The 18,336-nt window shown below is 39.2% G+C and overlaps 1 protein-coding gene across 2 annotated transcripts in view; it reads right to left on the bottom strand.

The window, feature by feature from the left end:
• BMP5 (bone morphogenetic protein 5) overlaps positions 1–15,693 on the bottom strand; it is an 82,910-nt gene extending 67,217 nt beyond the window's left edge. For both annotated transcript variants that reach the window (XM_020781800.3, XM_020781801.3), the window contains exon 1: positions 7,799–15,693. In XM_020781800.3, the coding sequence (XP_020637459.1) occupies positions 7,799–8,282 (484 nt within the window). In that variant the 5' untranslated portion in view covers positions 8,283–15,693. The remainder of the gene's footprint in view (positions 1–7,798) is intronic.
• Positions 15,694–18,336: the final 2,643 nt, after the last annotated feature.

Genomic DNA, 18,336 nt, shown 5'->3' with positions numbered 1-18,336 from the left:
AGCCAGGGGTTGGGAATAAGTACAGTTCCACCCTGTGCCACCCTGACGGGCTGGACTTGATGGTCCATAGGGTCCCTTCTAGGCTCTGCAGTTCTAAGATTATAAAGGAAGCTCCCACTGAAGTTTAATCTCAGATTAGTACAGGGTTATAATCCAATAGTTCAATAGTTCAATGCTGAGGCTGCAATTGTAGGAATATTTAATGCATGTATTTTACTGTAGTTGTGACAAGAAATATCATACTGACCTATGTGTTCAAGAAAGCTTGGCACATAATTTTTTAAAAAATTATATATTGGACTACATTTTGGCTAGTGGTTGTGCTGACTGTGGGATCCTGGAAGCTGAGAGTTTGATTCCCCGCTGTGCCTCCTTGACAGGAGCTGGATTCAGTGATCCATAGGGTCCCTTCTAGGCTCTGCAGTTCTAAATTGTTGTTAAATTGTTTTGTAGTTCTGCTATAATGATTTTTGTCTTTTTTAATTTCAGTTGTAGTTTTGCTTTTTAAAGAGTCATTTAAAGCAACTGTTGCTTTGTGCTAGTATGATGGTGTCATCTAATAGTCAACATAACCATCCTTAGTTCTATGGTTACTGCACGATTTGGCATCTCCTTTCTTGGGAACTGGAATATATATTGAACATTTTCAGTCTGTGGGCCATTGTTTTGCTTTCCATATTTGTTGCCATATTCATTAAGATTTTTGACAGAGTCCATCTCCGTGACTTCAAACAGTTCTATTAATATTCCACCTACCCCTGTTGATTTATTTCTTCCTAGTGCTTTCATTTCACTTTCTAGAATTGTAGGTTCTTCATCATAGGATTCTTCTTCAAAGAAATCTGTGTTCCTTTTATCTCTTTTGTATAGGCATTTAGTATACAGTTTTCATCTTCTCTATATTTTATCCTGATCAGACAATGTGCATCCCTGTTGGTCTTTCAGAATTGCAAATCTAGGTTTAAATTTCCCCTTGATTTCTTGGATCTTCTGGAAGAGATCTGTTGCTTCTCTTTTATTATTCCATTCTATTTCTTTACTGTAGCCATTATAATAGATCTATTTGTCTGTACATGATAGCTGCTGGAAAGCTGTATTCAGGACTCTGACCCTAATTATGTCACCTTTGACTTTGGTTCTCAAAGTCCTTCTCTCATTTATCTAGAGTTATTTTGTTTTGGTTTTTTTTGTTTTTACTACCGGAATTTTGCTTTTGCATTCTTCCCTAATAGTACCTCTGGTTTCAATCTACAGTTCTTCTGGTTCATGGTAAACTCAGTTTTGTAATGCAAATATATTCTTTATGTGGACTTTAAATTCATCAGAAATATCTAAATTATATTTTGGTACTAGGATTCTTTTAATGCTCTTCGGCTTTTATCTAAAACTTGATATTAACAGTTCATCATGATCTTTACCACAATCTAATCCTTGTTGTGTTTGGCTGACAGAATATATCTTCGCTATCACCTACTTTCAGTTATGTAGTTTATTTGATTTCTCTGTTGGCCATTTGATTATATCCACATGTACAGTCATCTGTTTGGTTGCTTGAAGCATGTGTTCTCAGTAAACAGATTTTTGGCTTCATAGAACTCTATGAGTAATTCTTCTGCTTCAACCCCCTAAGCCAAATTTTCCAACAACCTTTGGTTCTGCTCTGTTTCCTATTTTAGTGTTCCAATCACATACAATTATAAGCATATCTTATTCTGAGGTATGATCAATTTCCTCCTAGATGCTTCCATAAAAGCTTTCAATTTCATCTTCTTCAGCATCAGTAGTTGGAGCATAGATTTGAATGATGGTTATGTTAGGTTAGGTTTTCCCAGAAGTCTGACCTTACATTATAGCTATTAACTGCCTGTGCTACATCTTGGCTCAGTATTAGAGCCACTCTATTTCTTCTGAGTTTGTCATTTCTAGAGTACAACACTTCATAGTTGTCTGACTGAAAATGTCCAATTCCACTCAACTTTAGTTCACTGTAACCATGTACTGCAATATTTAAACATTCAATTTCTTGCCTTATAGTTTCCAGTTTACCTTGATTCATACTTCTCACATTCCATGTTTCAATTGTGCAGCATCAAACTTTCCTTTTACCTCAGTGCATGTCGGCTACTAGACATCCTTTTGGCTTTAATCTAGCTCACTGGTTGCCATCTGGGGGGTTGGGACCTCAAGGAGGTTGCAAACTGTTTTCTAGGGGTTGCCACAGTTATTTTTACAGTAGGATCACTATATCCATAGGATTAGTACCCACGGTTTCACTTATCCGCTTCCTGGAAATGTTATATTAAAAAAACCTCAGAAACCCTGTATTATGCCTGTTTCATGTAGTAGTTGAAAAATGTTACTATGTTATAGAACCTGGTACCATATGCCTGGCCATATGGAGAATTAGAGACTATGCAATATGCAGATTTTCTATATCCATGCTTTTCGGCATCTGCGGGGGGGGGGGCTTGGAGCTGGTCCTCTATGCATACTGTGGTCCTACTCTAGTTGCAGTTATTTTAAGCCGATTCCCATGTGTGTCCACTTAGAATGATGGCTCATTGAATTCAATGCTGTTTATTCCCAGCCAGGGAGCAAAAGCATCAGCACATGAATCATCACCACAATCGTTCTCTTTCCCACTTTTTCTTTTCATGGAAAGTGGAAACTTTTGCCATGCTCTCTGGGCTGCTGGCCGGGGCATTGGCGAAGGGAACACTGCAGTGCCAGCCAGCATCCACCAGAGGAATTTTGCCTTGATTCCATCCCAGGGCTGCCTTTGGAGCAAGCTGCTCATCCCTCCCCACAACTCTTTGAGTTCTGCTCTCTTCTCGTTTCTGAACAGCTACTCAACCCGGGATTGCATAAAAACTAGAGTGCAAAGAGAAGTAATTCATGCATATGAGTACATATATGTCTTTCTTTCTCACTCCTTGTTAGCAAAGGAAGAGGGAAAACTGTAACAATGTGTAATCAAAGTTCACACAGAGACAAGATAAAAACACACCTTCTCTCTTTTCCACTGTGAGGCAGAATTACAAGCCCCACTCCGAATCATTTCCTTGGAAACAAGTCCCATGGGAGCTGGAGGAGGATTACTGACACCCAAGTGAACATGGCCTTATAGTCTTGTTTGAATGGTAGTCTGATCATGTGCGGGTTTACTCAGATGTCAGTCTTACTAAGTTCAATAAATCCATGAGCAGGCAGGTGGGGTCGCAGTAATGTGGTAGAGGGCCACAGGTCACTTGGCCATTATAAAAGGGAGGTCATGACTCAAAAACTTTTGGGAAACACTGATCTAGTTGCATCATTAGTGACAGCACCATTTGTATTTGTCCTTTCTCTTCCCCAGTAGCTGACTGAGTGCCTTCCAACCTGGGAGTCTCATCTTGCAGCTCTATCTCTTTATCAGATTGGATTGTCCCATCATAAGGTTTTTCAACATAAGAAGGGCTCAACACTGGTTTATCATTTCCACCTTCTGCTCATTATTAACAAAAATTAGCTTGAATGTCATTGCCATTGTCTGTGAAAGATCTTCCACCAGTGTCAACCTCACCTACCATTACTGTCCAGCAGCTGCCCTCCAAAGGTTTCTCAGCCCCCAGTCCCCACTGGAACTAACCATTCTCTTCTACTAATGCTGACATTACTCCTGAAAAGGGTGGACACTTCTTAGTCTGGTGTCTCAGCTGTGATCATTCTGCCTTGGGCAACCTTGCTAGGAGTCCAGGCTTGCAATGAGGTCTAGCCTCCTGATGGTATTGCTCTCAGCTTCCTTGACACACTCAAACCCCTTCACCATGTTAAGGTGTGCATCCAAGAAGGGAGGGAAATAAACTTTTGTATCATTTCAGTGACTAGATTGCTGCTGGAGGTTTTGTACATGAGTTTTTCCAGGGCAAAGTTCTTCTAAAATATCGCTGTGCTTAAGTAAGAAGTATTGCTTCTAAATGGAAATGAAGCACACCATAGCAATTTCACCAGGAACACTGCCCACCCCAAACCCTACCTCACGCATGGCAGATTAGAACGAGGAAGCAGTAAAACATCACACCAGTTTTGCAGTTCAGATTTTCAAAGCAAGAGTACCGAATATTTTTAAAAGAGGACAGAAGGGGTGGGGTGAGGTACAGTCCTGTTTCAATCCATAAGGCAAAACAGGTATAATCCGGGATGGATATGAATTCTAATGAAGAATGGAAGTAAGCTTTTAAAATTAATTGGTTGGACTTTCCCATTTTCAAGACTTTGCTCAAAGGGTCAGGCAGTTTTCCTTCCTATGATTAGTTATGAAGGAGGGTGCGCAAGATGGCGACAAGTTTTTTTTCCTGCTTTCATAATCTAAGGGCACCAGTAGCAACAGTATGGATTGACCTCTCTTTAACTGCGCTCCCACACCCAGTTGCCTGGGTGTCAAGTCTCACTGAATCTCATGCGGTCAACTTCCGAGAAAGGACGTACAGAATAAGACCTCTAGGAGTTGAGAAAAAGTGGATGGCAAGTGCAGAATTTAAGCTGATGTCAGTTCACTCAGATTCTGTAAAGTGTAGAATGAGGGGCCCAGGTGAGAAATGCATTGGGGGGGGGAGACGGGAGAGAGATGCTTTTGAAACCTATCTGGGGGGAGTGGGACATGAAAGGTGTTTGTTGTACATGTGCTGGAACATCCTGTCTTTTTAAAAAGAAAGGCCACAGTTGACAATTCCAGGGTTTACCAAGTGTCCTTTCAAACAGTACAGGCTCCACTGGCATGAACACAAACTATAATGCTCCCTGGAGTAGAGAAAACAGAAGGAAATGTTTTATACTTGCCCTTTCGAAGAAGGGAAATAAAACCATTATTCCGAAACAATGGGAACATCTTAAAATCAACTGAGTTCCTTTTCCTTCTTAAATGTAGGTACAGTACATTTTAAAACTGCCATTGCAAACCCCTCTTCGGCATTCCAAGTTCTATTAGCAAACCAACAAAACATTATCAAAATTATTCTCCCAGAATAATTATTATGCCTGAAACGACTTTTTGTTTCTCAAGAGGAACTTTTCCGTATAACTCACATCTCCCTCAAGAATAATTTTATTGCCTTGCGCTCGCAGCAAACAGCCTTTCTAGGACTTAACACTTCCCGTTTGTTATTTCTAGCCTAGGACCTTTTAAGCAGTTACAGTTAGCAAAGGCAATGATTTATGTAAATTCTTTATCACGTCGTGCGGGGATTAATGCATAGTAATTTGATAATGGACCTTCACTTAAGCAGGCACAAATCTGCCACCAGAATGGAACCATTTGATTGCTAGTTTCTGGAAGTTCAAATCTTAAATGGATTTAGTGATACTACACATCATATAACAAATGTTTCCTAATTAAAACAGGAGCAGTCTTTTATCTGCCAATATTTTTTTCCCTTCTGCATGTTATCCCTGATTGATTGCAGGTAAGATAAACAAACAATGACACCTGCATGAGCAATTTACAGCACACTCCTATATGTGTCTACTCAAAAGTGAGTCCCATTGAATTCACACCACGTATTCTCCCCAGTTATTGAGCATATTGTGGGCTTTTTGAGTTGTAAGGCAGCTGAATGAACTTTATTTAAATGAGTAGGCTACATGAGATATTTGAAGTAAATGTTGCAAAATGTGCAAAGTTAAATATAATGCACAGGTATGGAAGGCCAGTGAAATGAATCTAGAACTCAATAACTCTGAGTGCCAGTCATACATTTAATAACTCAAATCATTCAAACTCAAATAAAGCTATTCAGTTTACATTGGAAGCTTGATACTTCAATGGGGTCTATATATTTTATCTACTGGACAAGCCCTCCTGTTAAGATTCTATACAGAGCACGTAATGGCGTGATCTTAAAATGTGAAATATTGTCTTTCTGATAACAGAATTGCTTTTTAATCTAATTTTTGAGCCTATATCTCAATTGATTTGGAAGTTAGATACTGACTAATGCTACATTTGAAGAGGGAAAGATCCAACTTTCAAATAGAAATCCATTCAAACTGGAATTTTGTATATTACTATGAATCAAAGTACTGATAGTTTTTGTGGGATAAAAAGAGACCTGCACGTTATGGTTCATTTACTGAATCACCTTGCTTCAGCCAGAGAGGGCAGATTGCAAGTGCTCAGAGCAGATGAGGACATAGTAACATTTCAATTTACCTTCATCAAGAATCTCCCTTAAAATATGTGTACATCTACCTGTTTCTGCCATACTTTCCAGCATCCTGCTCATTGATTTATGCAGATCTTCTTACGTTTAGTCACTTCCAATCAGTCCAAAATCAGACCAAAGCAAAAGTTACAGGGCAGTTTGCGGAAGTAATGTGAAAAATGAAACTCTCAAGGAACATCTGCACTTGCTAAAAACCCAGTTCTGCAAGGGTCTTAAAGCACTCTAGATTTGTGACTCATTTTCAGTGAGTTTCAAAAACATTTCTGCTACCAAATAAGTAGCAAATTTCTGTAATATTTCTGGCAGCTAAACTTTTGCAGTTTTTTTTACTTCTCAAAATTTTACAGTAACCTGTTATAGCATATAGGAATTTAGAAACCCTTTAGAAATCCTATAAAAGTCATCAAGAAGTATTACACGTCATATGCTAATGGTTAAGAAAGTATTCCAGTGGGAAACAAGAATTAATCACACCTCGTATGCCTGCTATATGAAAAGTACGTTTCCCACCAACCCACCCCAGTTAAATCCTTGGTGTGGGGAGAGGTGAATAAACCCAGCTTACTACAGACCAGCTTATGTTTTTCATCCTTGGACTTTTAAATGGGTAAAGACAGATATTTGATCATTTATTAACAACATCCTTAAAATAACCTTTCCATTTAAAGGTGGGCACGTCACTTATTATTTCCTTATAGAGTGAACTGTATCATTATGTATGTTTAAAAACGGTACCAAATTTTTACGATACTCTCAATTCATCATTCTCTGTTTCTGATACTACAATTTTTAGTACTGGTATTTTTCAAACTTTCAGGCGGATGAGGGGGGAAGAAGCGTGTTCTTTATTCTTAAATGAGACAAAGTGATCCTGAGTAGAATCCATGGTAAAACATTACAAATGTAGGATTTAGGGATCTACTGTAACATAGCAAGGAAATGGCAATGCATCCCACACTCCAAGACAATTTCATCCTTTCAGCTTTAGCCAAATAGGAAAAATAAGAGATGTATTCTAGATGTGTTTGAAATCCATTTAAAGCTGCAATCTAATATGCACTCACTGGAAATATGTCCCACTGAACTGCCTCAGAATTGTGTCCCAGTAAACACGAGACGAGGTGTTTCTGTTTCTGAGAGAAACCACTGAAAGACAATCAGTTTTAACTTTGCTTCTTCTCCCATGTAGTTTTATAATCTTTAAGTAACGAACATTGTTTATTCAATGATGTTTCATTTTCAAGTCGTAAAATGAATCATATGCCAACACACAAGTCTGATTTTTTTTAAAGCAAAAATTAAGCAGCTTGCCTAAGGCCAGAGCTTCCATTACATCAACGAAATACGGAAAACAGAAGCCGGGAGAAGGGAGCAATAGAAGCTGACTTTATATAAACAGTACAAGAAACCTGTCCCACCCCCCTGCGTCAAACTGGCCACCTACAATGTAGCTTCTTTTCTCCAGTAGTGCAACTTTAACTTGTATTAATAGCACACATTCCAGTTTTGACATTACAAGCAAAATTAGAGATCCTGACAGCAGGATTGTCAAACTACATACATACTGTTATTATGCTTGAGGAAAACATGATACATACCTAGATTGACAAAGCTCATGACCATGTCTGCATCATTTAGAAAGTTGGTATCATGCAGGCTAGCTAAGGGAGGGCTTTGGGTGGTCAATGGTGTAGTACGTGGTGCATGTAGTCTCCGAGAGTATCCATTTGGAGTTGCAGGGTACCCTTTCCTTAGCCCTTTGCTCTCCCCACTCAGAGATCCTCTCAGTGAATACTCCAGTTCTTCAGCATCTTCTTCATTTGTCATAGCATTGTATAGGTCCAGCATGAAGAGAGGCGCAGAGGAAGCTTGTTTGCCAGGAGAAAAAGGCCTGGGTCTGTGAGGTAAACCCAGGATGGACAGAATTTCTCTCTGAATCTCTCTCCTTTCATGGTTCCGTAACCTCCGGTAAATAAAACTGGAGTGAACATGATTGTCTCCAATGCCCCCCTTAGCAGAGCCCATCAAAATCCAATAATTCCAGACCAAGCTCACTAGAGCTCTGAGCACAATTTGGTCCATATTTTGTCTTTTATCAAACACACACACACAAAAAAACTTTTTTTAAAAAAATGCCGTTTCCCTTCTCCAGCTTATGCTGCCTTCTTATGAGATCTGACTTCCTGGGAGTTGAGGAAAAGGAAGATAGCTAAATTTTGAATTACCTGTTCTTCATGTCAGCGTTGTTGTCTCTGCACATAACATCATGGTAATCTTATGTCCACTCTTATTTAAATATTACACAGTATCTCAGACTGTTGTTCTTTCTAAGAAAGCTGAAATTCAGAGTTCCATTTTTCCGCTGTTACTGTTTCTTCTGCATGGTTGGCTCTGGAGACCAGCACTTGGTCAGTTGAAGAAGGCATTCCTGTGTAGACCTTTGAAGGACTAGATTTTGGGATGGGATTGTGTAAACAGGAGATAATCCTCAGCCACACATAGGCATTCCCTGAGTTAATCTTCTGCTGTGGTTTCTCATCAGTTAATTAACCAACACGCTTCCCACTTTGCCTGATTTCCTGAAACAAAAGTCTTGATCTCCAGCTTGGTGGCGTGACCTCTACTTTTCTCAGTATCCAGTTGAGACCCTGAACATCTTTACACGCTGCTTAGCGCCCCAGCCAATCTGAAGCATGTGCCCACGCACAGAAAGGTCGCCCTCAATTCACTCAAGAGGGAAGGAAGGAAGGGAAGAAATAAAAAGGCCCCTTCTGAAAATCCACCCAGCCTCTTTCAGTTCCTTAAATGTTATTTCCACCTCTAGCAGGCAAAAACATAGCAGCTCCCTTCAAGAGAGATCTAAAAGCTAATGTAAGCACAACCCTGCTGGGAGAGAAGAGGCTTCTCATTGTAATTTGAAACGGGCAAAGTGAGGGGGGGGAAATGGCTTAACCCTTTTGCTGCCACACAAAACTATTTTCCCCCTTCACTTTATAGACCCTGTCTCAAAGCAGATAAGGACCCCTTCAAAACTGGCACCAAATATAACTTAAAGTCAGTTTCGTGGCACACCTAAATGATTTCAAATTATATAGATCATGGCATGCCCTAGCGTATGGGAGCCTACTGATCTGTCTAATACACCAACCTGAATAAAAATACCTTTCCCTCCATTTATACAGTTTTTTACACAGTTAAATCATTACCTACCCAATATTAAATACTGTAAAGTTCCTCCGATGGTTTAGGAAAGGGATCTGAGTGCGTAGTATCAATTTAACTTGCAGGGACCCAGTCCAGCTAAAAGCCACACACCTCACAGTCACATTGATTTGAAGTGGAGGATTTTCTTTTTAAAGTATGCTTAACTTCCCAGCTGAAAATAGTGGGATGTTAGGCAGGAATATATCTACACATTTATCTGGGAGAAACGTCCCACGTAAATCAATGGGTCTTATTTCTGAGTGGACACATACAGGGTTATGCAGTTAAACACACTTGATTTTACTTGAACTGGGCCCTTCCATATTAAGAATCTGAACGTTTCTTTTTTTACTTTAGTGGAAAGTAACTTGTAAAACATGATTTTTTTTAAAGATTGAAACTAATTCACTGGACTTTTAACAAACCCTTGGAGAGTTTTTTGTTGTCATGTAAACATCTGTCATTTTTTGTATATGTAAAGACTTAATTGTTGCTGGAATCTACCAAGTCAAAATAATTCCAAATAAATATATATCTTTCCATGGAATATGGTTTATTTTGTTTTTCTATTCTTTTAAAAAAGGAAATTAAATTAAGATTAAGTGTTATTATCAATGAAACCAAACTTTTGCCTGCAAAGCAGTATGTAGGCTTTTGAATTAGACAGCACACTTCATAATGCAGTGCACTGCATTAGCAGTATTTCACACATACATATGTGTCATTTGATTCCCCACTGGTCAATTCTTCAGCACTTACTAAGCCGATAGTTAAGTGTGCAAGTTGAGTGTTCATTTAAATAATAATAATAATCTTGACTTTTTCCTGTTTTCAGTGCTTGTTCTGTGATCAATACTGCTTTTCAGTCTTGGGTGATACAGGCTTCTTCTTTCACTTCAGCAAAAGAGAATGTTCGATATATGGTCCTGTTTGATTCACAAAAATCATACTCTTCATTCAACTGCCAGGCAAAATCTGCATACACCAGTCATCATTTGATGAACTGAAGAACTCTCATGGATGTGGACAAAATACATGGATTCCCATAATTTTAAATAGTATATATCCGTGCCCATAATATTTATCATAATTTGTTTTATTAGTCACATTTATGAAACCGCCTTCTACCCAAAGGCAACATATAGCACTATACAACGGCAAAATAAAGATACATAGAAGACTCAGTGAAAAACGAGAGCTGAGAATAAACCAGAGAACAAACATTGAAGCCTATGAAATGTTTGATTTCCATTTACAGTATTTATATATTTATTTTATTTGCATTCCCCTTTTTGCTCCGAACTGGGATTTACGGCAACTTAGAAAATTAAAATGGATGCAGATAATAGCAAGTGTCGATAATAACATACAAAAAATGGGTAGGTTAAATAGACTGAAAAATGATAATACTAATCCATTAAAAATAATTTAAAGCACATTAACTTTAAAAAAGGAGATAAAATCAGTACATGATGGGCTAACACAGGTTTCATGGCCCACCGACAGATGTTAAAGCGAGGTGGATTTAATACAGCCTCTCTAGGAATGGAATTCCAGAGTTCTGAAGCTGCTGTGCTTCAAATCCAATCTCATGTACCTGCATGCAGCCAAGCTCCACAAGGGCCTCTGTTGTTGAGAGTACTCTATGCATTATGGGCAGGTGCATATGGGAGGAGCCCAGCTTTTAGATATTGTGAGCCTGAGCTTATTTAAGCCAGAAGGCAAATGTGCCTGTTCACATCAGGCTGACTACAACTTTGAGAAACAGCAGCAACAGCCCAGACATCTGAGCCAGGCAAGGCTGGACTAGGTTGGGAATTGCTTCCATGTTGTCCCACTTTGACTTTCAAAGTTAAGAGCTGCTGCAGAGAGGAAAGGATAGCAGATCATAGGGGTGGAGGATAATTCCCAAGACATGCTTGAAAGAAGGAATGCAAGGGAGTAAACACCATGATTTACCTATATGCTCATGAATGTCTGTGAAATCCTTAGCAGTAAAGCAACATAGAAAAGCAGCATGGAAGGGTCTAAAACAGGATAATAGAAATATTTAGGGAAACAGCAGGAAGTTGCTGACTACCCTTGTTATTCCAGAACATACAGTCAGCACATGACAAAGTGTAAATAAATCCACCTCAGTCTTTCTTATTCCTGGAAATCTCTTTCTTACTCTTCTTCCTGGAAAGATGAAGGAATCTAACCCACAGCCTGGACAGAAGAAGCTCATTTGGGAGCAGATATTCATACAGGAACATGAGTGTTCTGCAGGTCCCGAGCCATTTAGAAGCTGCTTAGAAAGTCCTGGGATCATTTCCACTACAGCTGGTGGCTTAGCCTGGGACTTCTGCAGAAAAAGGGAGGAGCCAACGGTCCAAATGAAATAGATGCAGGTGACCCTCAAAGAAGCATATGGCCCTGTTTAATAAATAAACATAATTTTATCAGCCATTTGTTAGTAGCCAACTACTGTGGCAGCTGTATCTAATTAGCAAGGTTAGCTTGTTTAATATATATTACAAGCTAGGTAGTATTTAATTTCTTCACAGGAATCAAAAGATTTTTAAAAATCTCTATTCCTAATAAACTTATCTTTTAAAAAAATGAAATCGGGACAAAACCATTCTGAAAGGCTACCCCGACTGCTGGGCTCAAAATGAAAGCTCTGTTTGTTTGTTTGTTTGTTTGTTTGTTTGTTTGTTTGTTTGTTTGTTTGTTTGTTTGTTTGTTTGTTTGTTTGTTTGTTTGTTTGTTTGTTTGTATCCCGCCTATCTGGTCAAAACGACCACTCTAGGCGGCTTCCAGACAAATAAAAATACAGACCCAAATACATATAACAGAAAATAAAAATATGCAAGAATAAACAATATCCAGTCATTTCAACAAAACTGAAGTGAATGTTCAGGTTCTTCACAGAATATTTTCAATTGCTTCAATTTAAGTCTTAAAACAAAGCCAGAGTTTAGAAGTATTACCCTTTTTGCCCTGCAAACCCCAGGATGCCACAGCCAGCATGATCACTAGCAAAAAAGAAATCCTAAATATATTTTTTGAAGTTCTGAATCAAGCTTCCTTGGACACATGGGCCAGTATCCTATTGCTCATCTGAACTAGAGTAAGACCCATAGCTTCAATGGGATTTAAATAAGTTTTGCTTATTATTCAGCAATTGATTTAGTAGAACTACTCTCTCGTTGAGATTAATGATAAGATGCTGGCTGTAGAGTTGGATCCAGACTTAGCCACAGTCTTTACTCATGGGCAACTAAAGTTCCATTGATATTACTGTAACTAGTCTACTCCAAGTATTAATTTCAGCTCTGAATGCAATCCATGAATAAGAGCATAAGGAACACCCTGCTGGATCAAGCCAGTGATGCATCTTACACAGCATACTCTTCAAGCAGTGACTAATGTGATGTTCTTGAGACACCCACAGTGTCTCACATAGTTGCCTTTCCCAGCAATTAGTACCTAAGTATGTACTCTAAATATGGAGGCTCCACTTAGCTACCTTGCCTAAGAGAGAGATGGCAAACAAAGAAATTCAAACGCTTGGGAAATTCCTGGACTATCAAATGTCCAGCAAAAACTGTTTTTGTGTTTGCCCTCAAGCCCAAGAGACAATTCCTTACTGAGCCAGATTGTGGAAATTTTACTGACCTTGCAGGAAATGTCAATTTAGATTAATATGAAACAATCTATTTTGTGTATTATTTTTCTGAATTAAATCCTCTCACTCTTCTTTTGCCTTTACAGCTCACCACTGTTCTTTTTAAAGCTGATGGGAATCTTTACATACACTTAATTGAACACTTAGGTGCCAAAGGATGGCTGACTTTTTGACTCTTCAGAAGCTGCTGGACTTAAGCTCTCATCACTTCTGTCCAATGGTGGTGTTCGCTGAGGTTGATAGGATCAGACTCCAGCAATATCGCAATTGTCACTAGCTCTCCCTCTGACTCTCCTGTAATATATGATCTCCACTTAGAGCAACAAAGTACTTATCATCTCTGTCTTACATTGGTGTGGAGCTAATCAGTGCCTCAATGTGTTGGATGTCCTTCAACCTTGCATGCTGCTTGGAGAAGGTGTGGCTGGAAGGAACCTTTCTGGACTGGGGTGACTGCCAGTCTGTCCAGCACTAACCAATTGTTCCCCCCTCCCTCTGAATTTAAAGACAGCCCCACCTCTCTGCTCTGAGCATTTTCCCCTCTTGAGTCTCTTTAATTCTATCGCTGAAGACAGTCGTGTTTGTCAGTTTGTTGTTGATCTGTAAGAAAGTTTTTATTCTTTCTGTGATTAAAATTACTGAGATTGTAAATACCAGTTAATGAGAAAGGGTGTGGACTAATCTGGAGAACTTGAAGCTGTCCTGCTGTTGAATCCCTGCACTTCTGCTGTACTGCTACAGGAAATTAAGAAAAAATTGAAATCTCTGCAACACAATGGTAGGAGGAGACTGGAAGCCACAGTTTCTCTGAGTTACCCAAGGGAAAAAAATGTAAGTTTCATTTCGTTTAGTCGTTTAGTCGTGTCCGACTCTTTGTGACCCCATGGACCAGAGCACGCCAAGCCCTCTTGTCTTCCACTGCCTCCCAGAGTTGGGTCAGATTCATGTTGGTTGCTTCGGTGACACTGTCCAACCATCTCATCCTCTGTCGTCCCCTTCTCCTCTTGCCTTCACACTTTCCCAACATCAAGGTCTTTTCCAGGGAGTCCTCATGAGATGGCCAAAGTACTGGAGCCTCAGCTTCAGGATCTGTCCTTCCAGTGAGCACTCAGGGTTGATTTCCTTTAGTCATTAGAGGCTCTAATGCATTAAAACAGCTACAAAAGTATTCCTGTTCAATTGTAATCATGTTTGTTTTGAAGTAAGGTCTCCTGATTTCAATGAAACCTTCATATGAGTGAAATACTCATGATGACTCTGTTCTCAATCCAGTGGATTCCCCCTGGATAAAGCAGAGAAATTAAAGCTGATATTTTCCAGGAGACAGATAAGCAAACGCGCTGAGAAGAACTCAAGCATATGTGAACACCTTTGTCTTGCTTGCCAGCAACTGTGTCCTGAGCAGATAGAAATGTTGCTTTCTATGAATGGACCAGTGTCCCTTTATTGTTCCAAAGAGGTGTAGAAGAAGGTTGTTTGTAGTGGGATGACACTTATTAATGGAGGAATGCAGGAAAGCACAGGAGGGGAGTAAAATTTGCAGAGTCCAAGGAGAAGGCTGTGAGAAGAGATATCCAGCTGAGCTAAGAAATCAATATCATTCTGTGGAGGAATTGATGCCAAGGCTATTCCCTGGGACAAAGAATGAAGCACAGATTAAGGAAACTGCCTCACAGAATGTGCAGAAAACAACGAGTCCTATTTTTCCACGGAAACAATTCACAGATTTCATCTTAACAGACATACGATTTTGTGAGCTAGAACCCACTCTGTCAGATGCATCTGATGAAGTAAGCCCTCGCCTACAATAGCTTGTGCTGGAATAAACAAGTTGGTTTTCAGGATACCCCAAAACACACTGTCATCGGACATACGTACTCCTCTGGAATTTGAGAATGGGAAGAGCATCTCATTCCACCACACACCCCAAATACCCAAATAATCTCACCACTGACATATCACACTAGCTGTTTCTTCATCCACAGCATTAGATCCAACTGTGATGACTTCTTTTTCATGCTTTTTGGGGCCAGAGGGTAAAAATTTTATTGAGACAAACAACAACAACCAGTAGGGTGTATTACAACAAAGGGATACTGGCTGCCACATTGATTTGATAAATTATGCTAAAATCCATGAAAGTTTATGCTGCAATAAATTTATTCATTGTTATGGTAGCAGAAGACACTGATGAAAATGTGAAGTTCCAGCAGTTGTTTCTTTGCAAAATGACTGACGATTGCTTACAGTGAAATAAAACTGGCCTCCCCATTGCTTTGTTGGTTGAAATAAGAAAGTTAGAAATAAACTTTAATATATTATGAACCTTAATTTTTTAAGAGAAAGTGGATGAGAGAGGGAGAGAAAAGGTCAGAATAAAGGAACTTACATCATGTATTCTTGAAACATAATCAGCTGAGACAATAATTTATATTTTAACCTAACTTTTAAACTAATTGACATATTGTAAAACAAAAGAGCAATTAAAGCCACAATGCACAAGCAATACAGTGGAAATGTTAATTTATATTCCGTGTTTCCCTGAAAATAAGACGGGGTCTTATATTATTTTTTGCTCCAAAAAATGCATTAGGGCTTATTTTCAGGGGATTTTTTTCCATGTACAACAATCTACATTTATTCAAATACAGCCATGTAATCTTCTTCTGGTTCCTGCACAATGCTGCACAATGGTGGAGGGTGGGGTTTCACTTAACTGGGGCTTATTTTTGGGGTAGGGCTTATATTACGAGCATCCTGAAAAAGGACTTATTTTCAGGTTAGGTCTTGTTTTCAGGGAAACGGTATATGTAATAAAGTGAATACACACTGTATTCTCTTTATTCCTACTAGATTATTATATGCACATTTAGTGGTGATTTTTCAGTCACACAGTCATTTTAGTCTTTTCTGCAGTGCAATACATTTATATACAGACACATGAATCCTGTATTGTATCAGCCGCACTCTTGATTAAGCACTAATAGGAAACATTCTATTTTGATTATATTTTCTCCCCCCAAACTCAAATGCAAATCTCCCATCTGTTTAGGTAACAGTAACCAAAAACTGTTTGGTTACCATGAAAAGAGGAGGCCTTAATTTCTGAATTCTGTTAAAATTTACAAAACAGTCAGGATTTTGTTGTTGTTAACATCTTGCCATAGAAGTTGTTTATTTTGTAGAACTAGGAAAAATATAATTGAGATCATGGTAAATTGAAACCAACAGTATTCCTATAGTCATTGTACTAAAGGAGATAATACCTCCATCGGACTGTATCATCCGAGCTATTGGCACTTCTGAAATCCACCACATTTTAATAGAAAAAAGAATTTATTTATTTATTTATTTATTTATTTATTTATTTATTTATTTATTTATTTATTGGACGTATATACCGCCCCATAGCGCTACAAGCACTCTCCGGGCGGTTTACAATTTTTAATTATACAGGCTACACATTGCCCCCCCCCCCCCCAGCAAGCTGGGTACTCATTTTACCGACCTCGGAAGGATGGAAGGCTGAGTCAACCTTGAGCCGGCTACCTGGGATTTGAAGCCCAGGTCGTGAGCACAGTTTTAGCTGCAGTACAGCGTTTTAACCACTGCGCCATTAGGCTCTTTAAGAATGACCAGCTTACTTCAGTGCTTCTTTAACTTTAAGCCCATCAGCAAGAGTTGATGTCCAATTATAACTGTCAGTTTGTTGGCATTCCTCGTTAATCTAGTGTTGGCACTCCAAAGACATAGTTTAAAAGTTTAAGGGCCCCATAAATTAGCATATTGAAAAAACTGCTACAAGGCCCAGCAACATCAGGGGATGGGGGAAGAGATGGTTCACATTTTATTAAGGGTTTACTACAACAGAAAACCAGCAGACGTAAGATCGAATCCACACGATGGAGTGAGCTCCTGTCGCTTGTCCCAGCTCTTGCCAACCTAGCAGCTCGAAAGCATGCCAATGCAAGTAGATCAATAGGGACCACCTCGGTGGGAAGGTAATGGTGTTCTGTGTCTAGTCACACTGGCCACGTGACCACGGAATCTGTCTACAGCTTGGAAACGGGGATGAACACCACGCCCTAGAGTCGGACACAACTAAACTAAATCTCAAGGGGAACCTTTACATTTACATTATTACAACATTTAAGATATGAAACATTCATCTGATCATTGTCAAATGTCTTGTGGTACTTTAGATATGAAAATGTAAGGAGAGAAAAATATTGGCAGTGCTCTCAAAAACAGCCAGAGGAACAGTCTGGCTTAAATAAGAGCAACTTTGGAAACTTCTTTCTTTCTTTATCTGTCTGCCTCATTCATAGGCCAACTTTTTTCCGATGAGAGGACTCAAGGCGGCTCATAATGGTCAATGGTCTGGGATGGTCTGGGGTGGTCTTGTTTCTAGTTCAGCAGCATCTGGAAGGCAACCATTTCCCTATCCCTAAAGCACATTAGAGGAAGCAATTGGTTCTAGAATGACCCTCTCAGGAAGTGCATGCAGTGTGCAAGGGTGCACGATCCCATGGTATGCCACAGCTATTGGATGCTGCCTTAATTAGAATCATAGAATAATGACATTGGAAGGGGCCTGTAAGGCCATCAAGTCCAACCCCCTGCTCAATGCAGAAATACAAATCAAAGGATATCTGCCAGGTGGTTGTCTAGATTTCTCTTGAATGCCTGCAGTGTTGGAGCACTTACCACCTCTCAGGGCAATTGAATTAGCAGTATTATCACTCTTGCTGACATTGCTATAAATGGTATTTTCTGTTTAAGCTTTCCAGCTATTGGTAACTCTCTCCACTTGTGCCTAATAGAGTTTGGAAATGCAATATAATTAATTAGCAATACACTTACCTGTTTCTCTGGTTTAAACTTAATACAGTACTTAAAAAACATAATATAGTACATAATTCATAACATAAAAAAACCACCCTAATGATTCACAGTGGATAAAGATTTCTGAAATGCCATGATTCATGGGGGGAAACGTGCAATGATGTCTTTACTATTCGTTAGAACACTTAGCCACTGATCTCTCACAATTAAGGACACAATCCATCACCACACCATTGCAATTTGCAAGGGAGTCTACCTAAAGAGCCTTCAGTAATCCTCTTTGGTTTCTAATAAGGCTGTGATTAGCCAAGGAGTTGCACAGTGGCGAGTGTAAAACATTTGGCTGGAGAATGCATTGGTTAAGTAGCAGCAAAGAGCACTCTTTTAAATTCTGATATTTGGCTTAGCCACTGAAGT

The sequence above is a fragment of the Pogona vitticeps genome, chromosome 1 (assembly GCF_051106095.1).
Source record: "Pogona vitticeps strain Pit_001003342236 chromosome 1, PviZW2.1, whole genome shotgun sequence".
In the NCBI taxonomy this organism is placed as follows: domain Eukaryota; kingdom Metazoa; phylum Chordata; class Lepidosauria; order Squamata; family Agamidae; genus Pogona; species Pogona vitticeps.
This window is presented reverse-complemented; position numbering and strand designations above follow the sequence as displayed.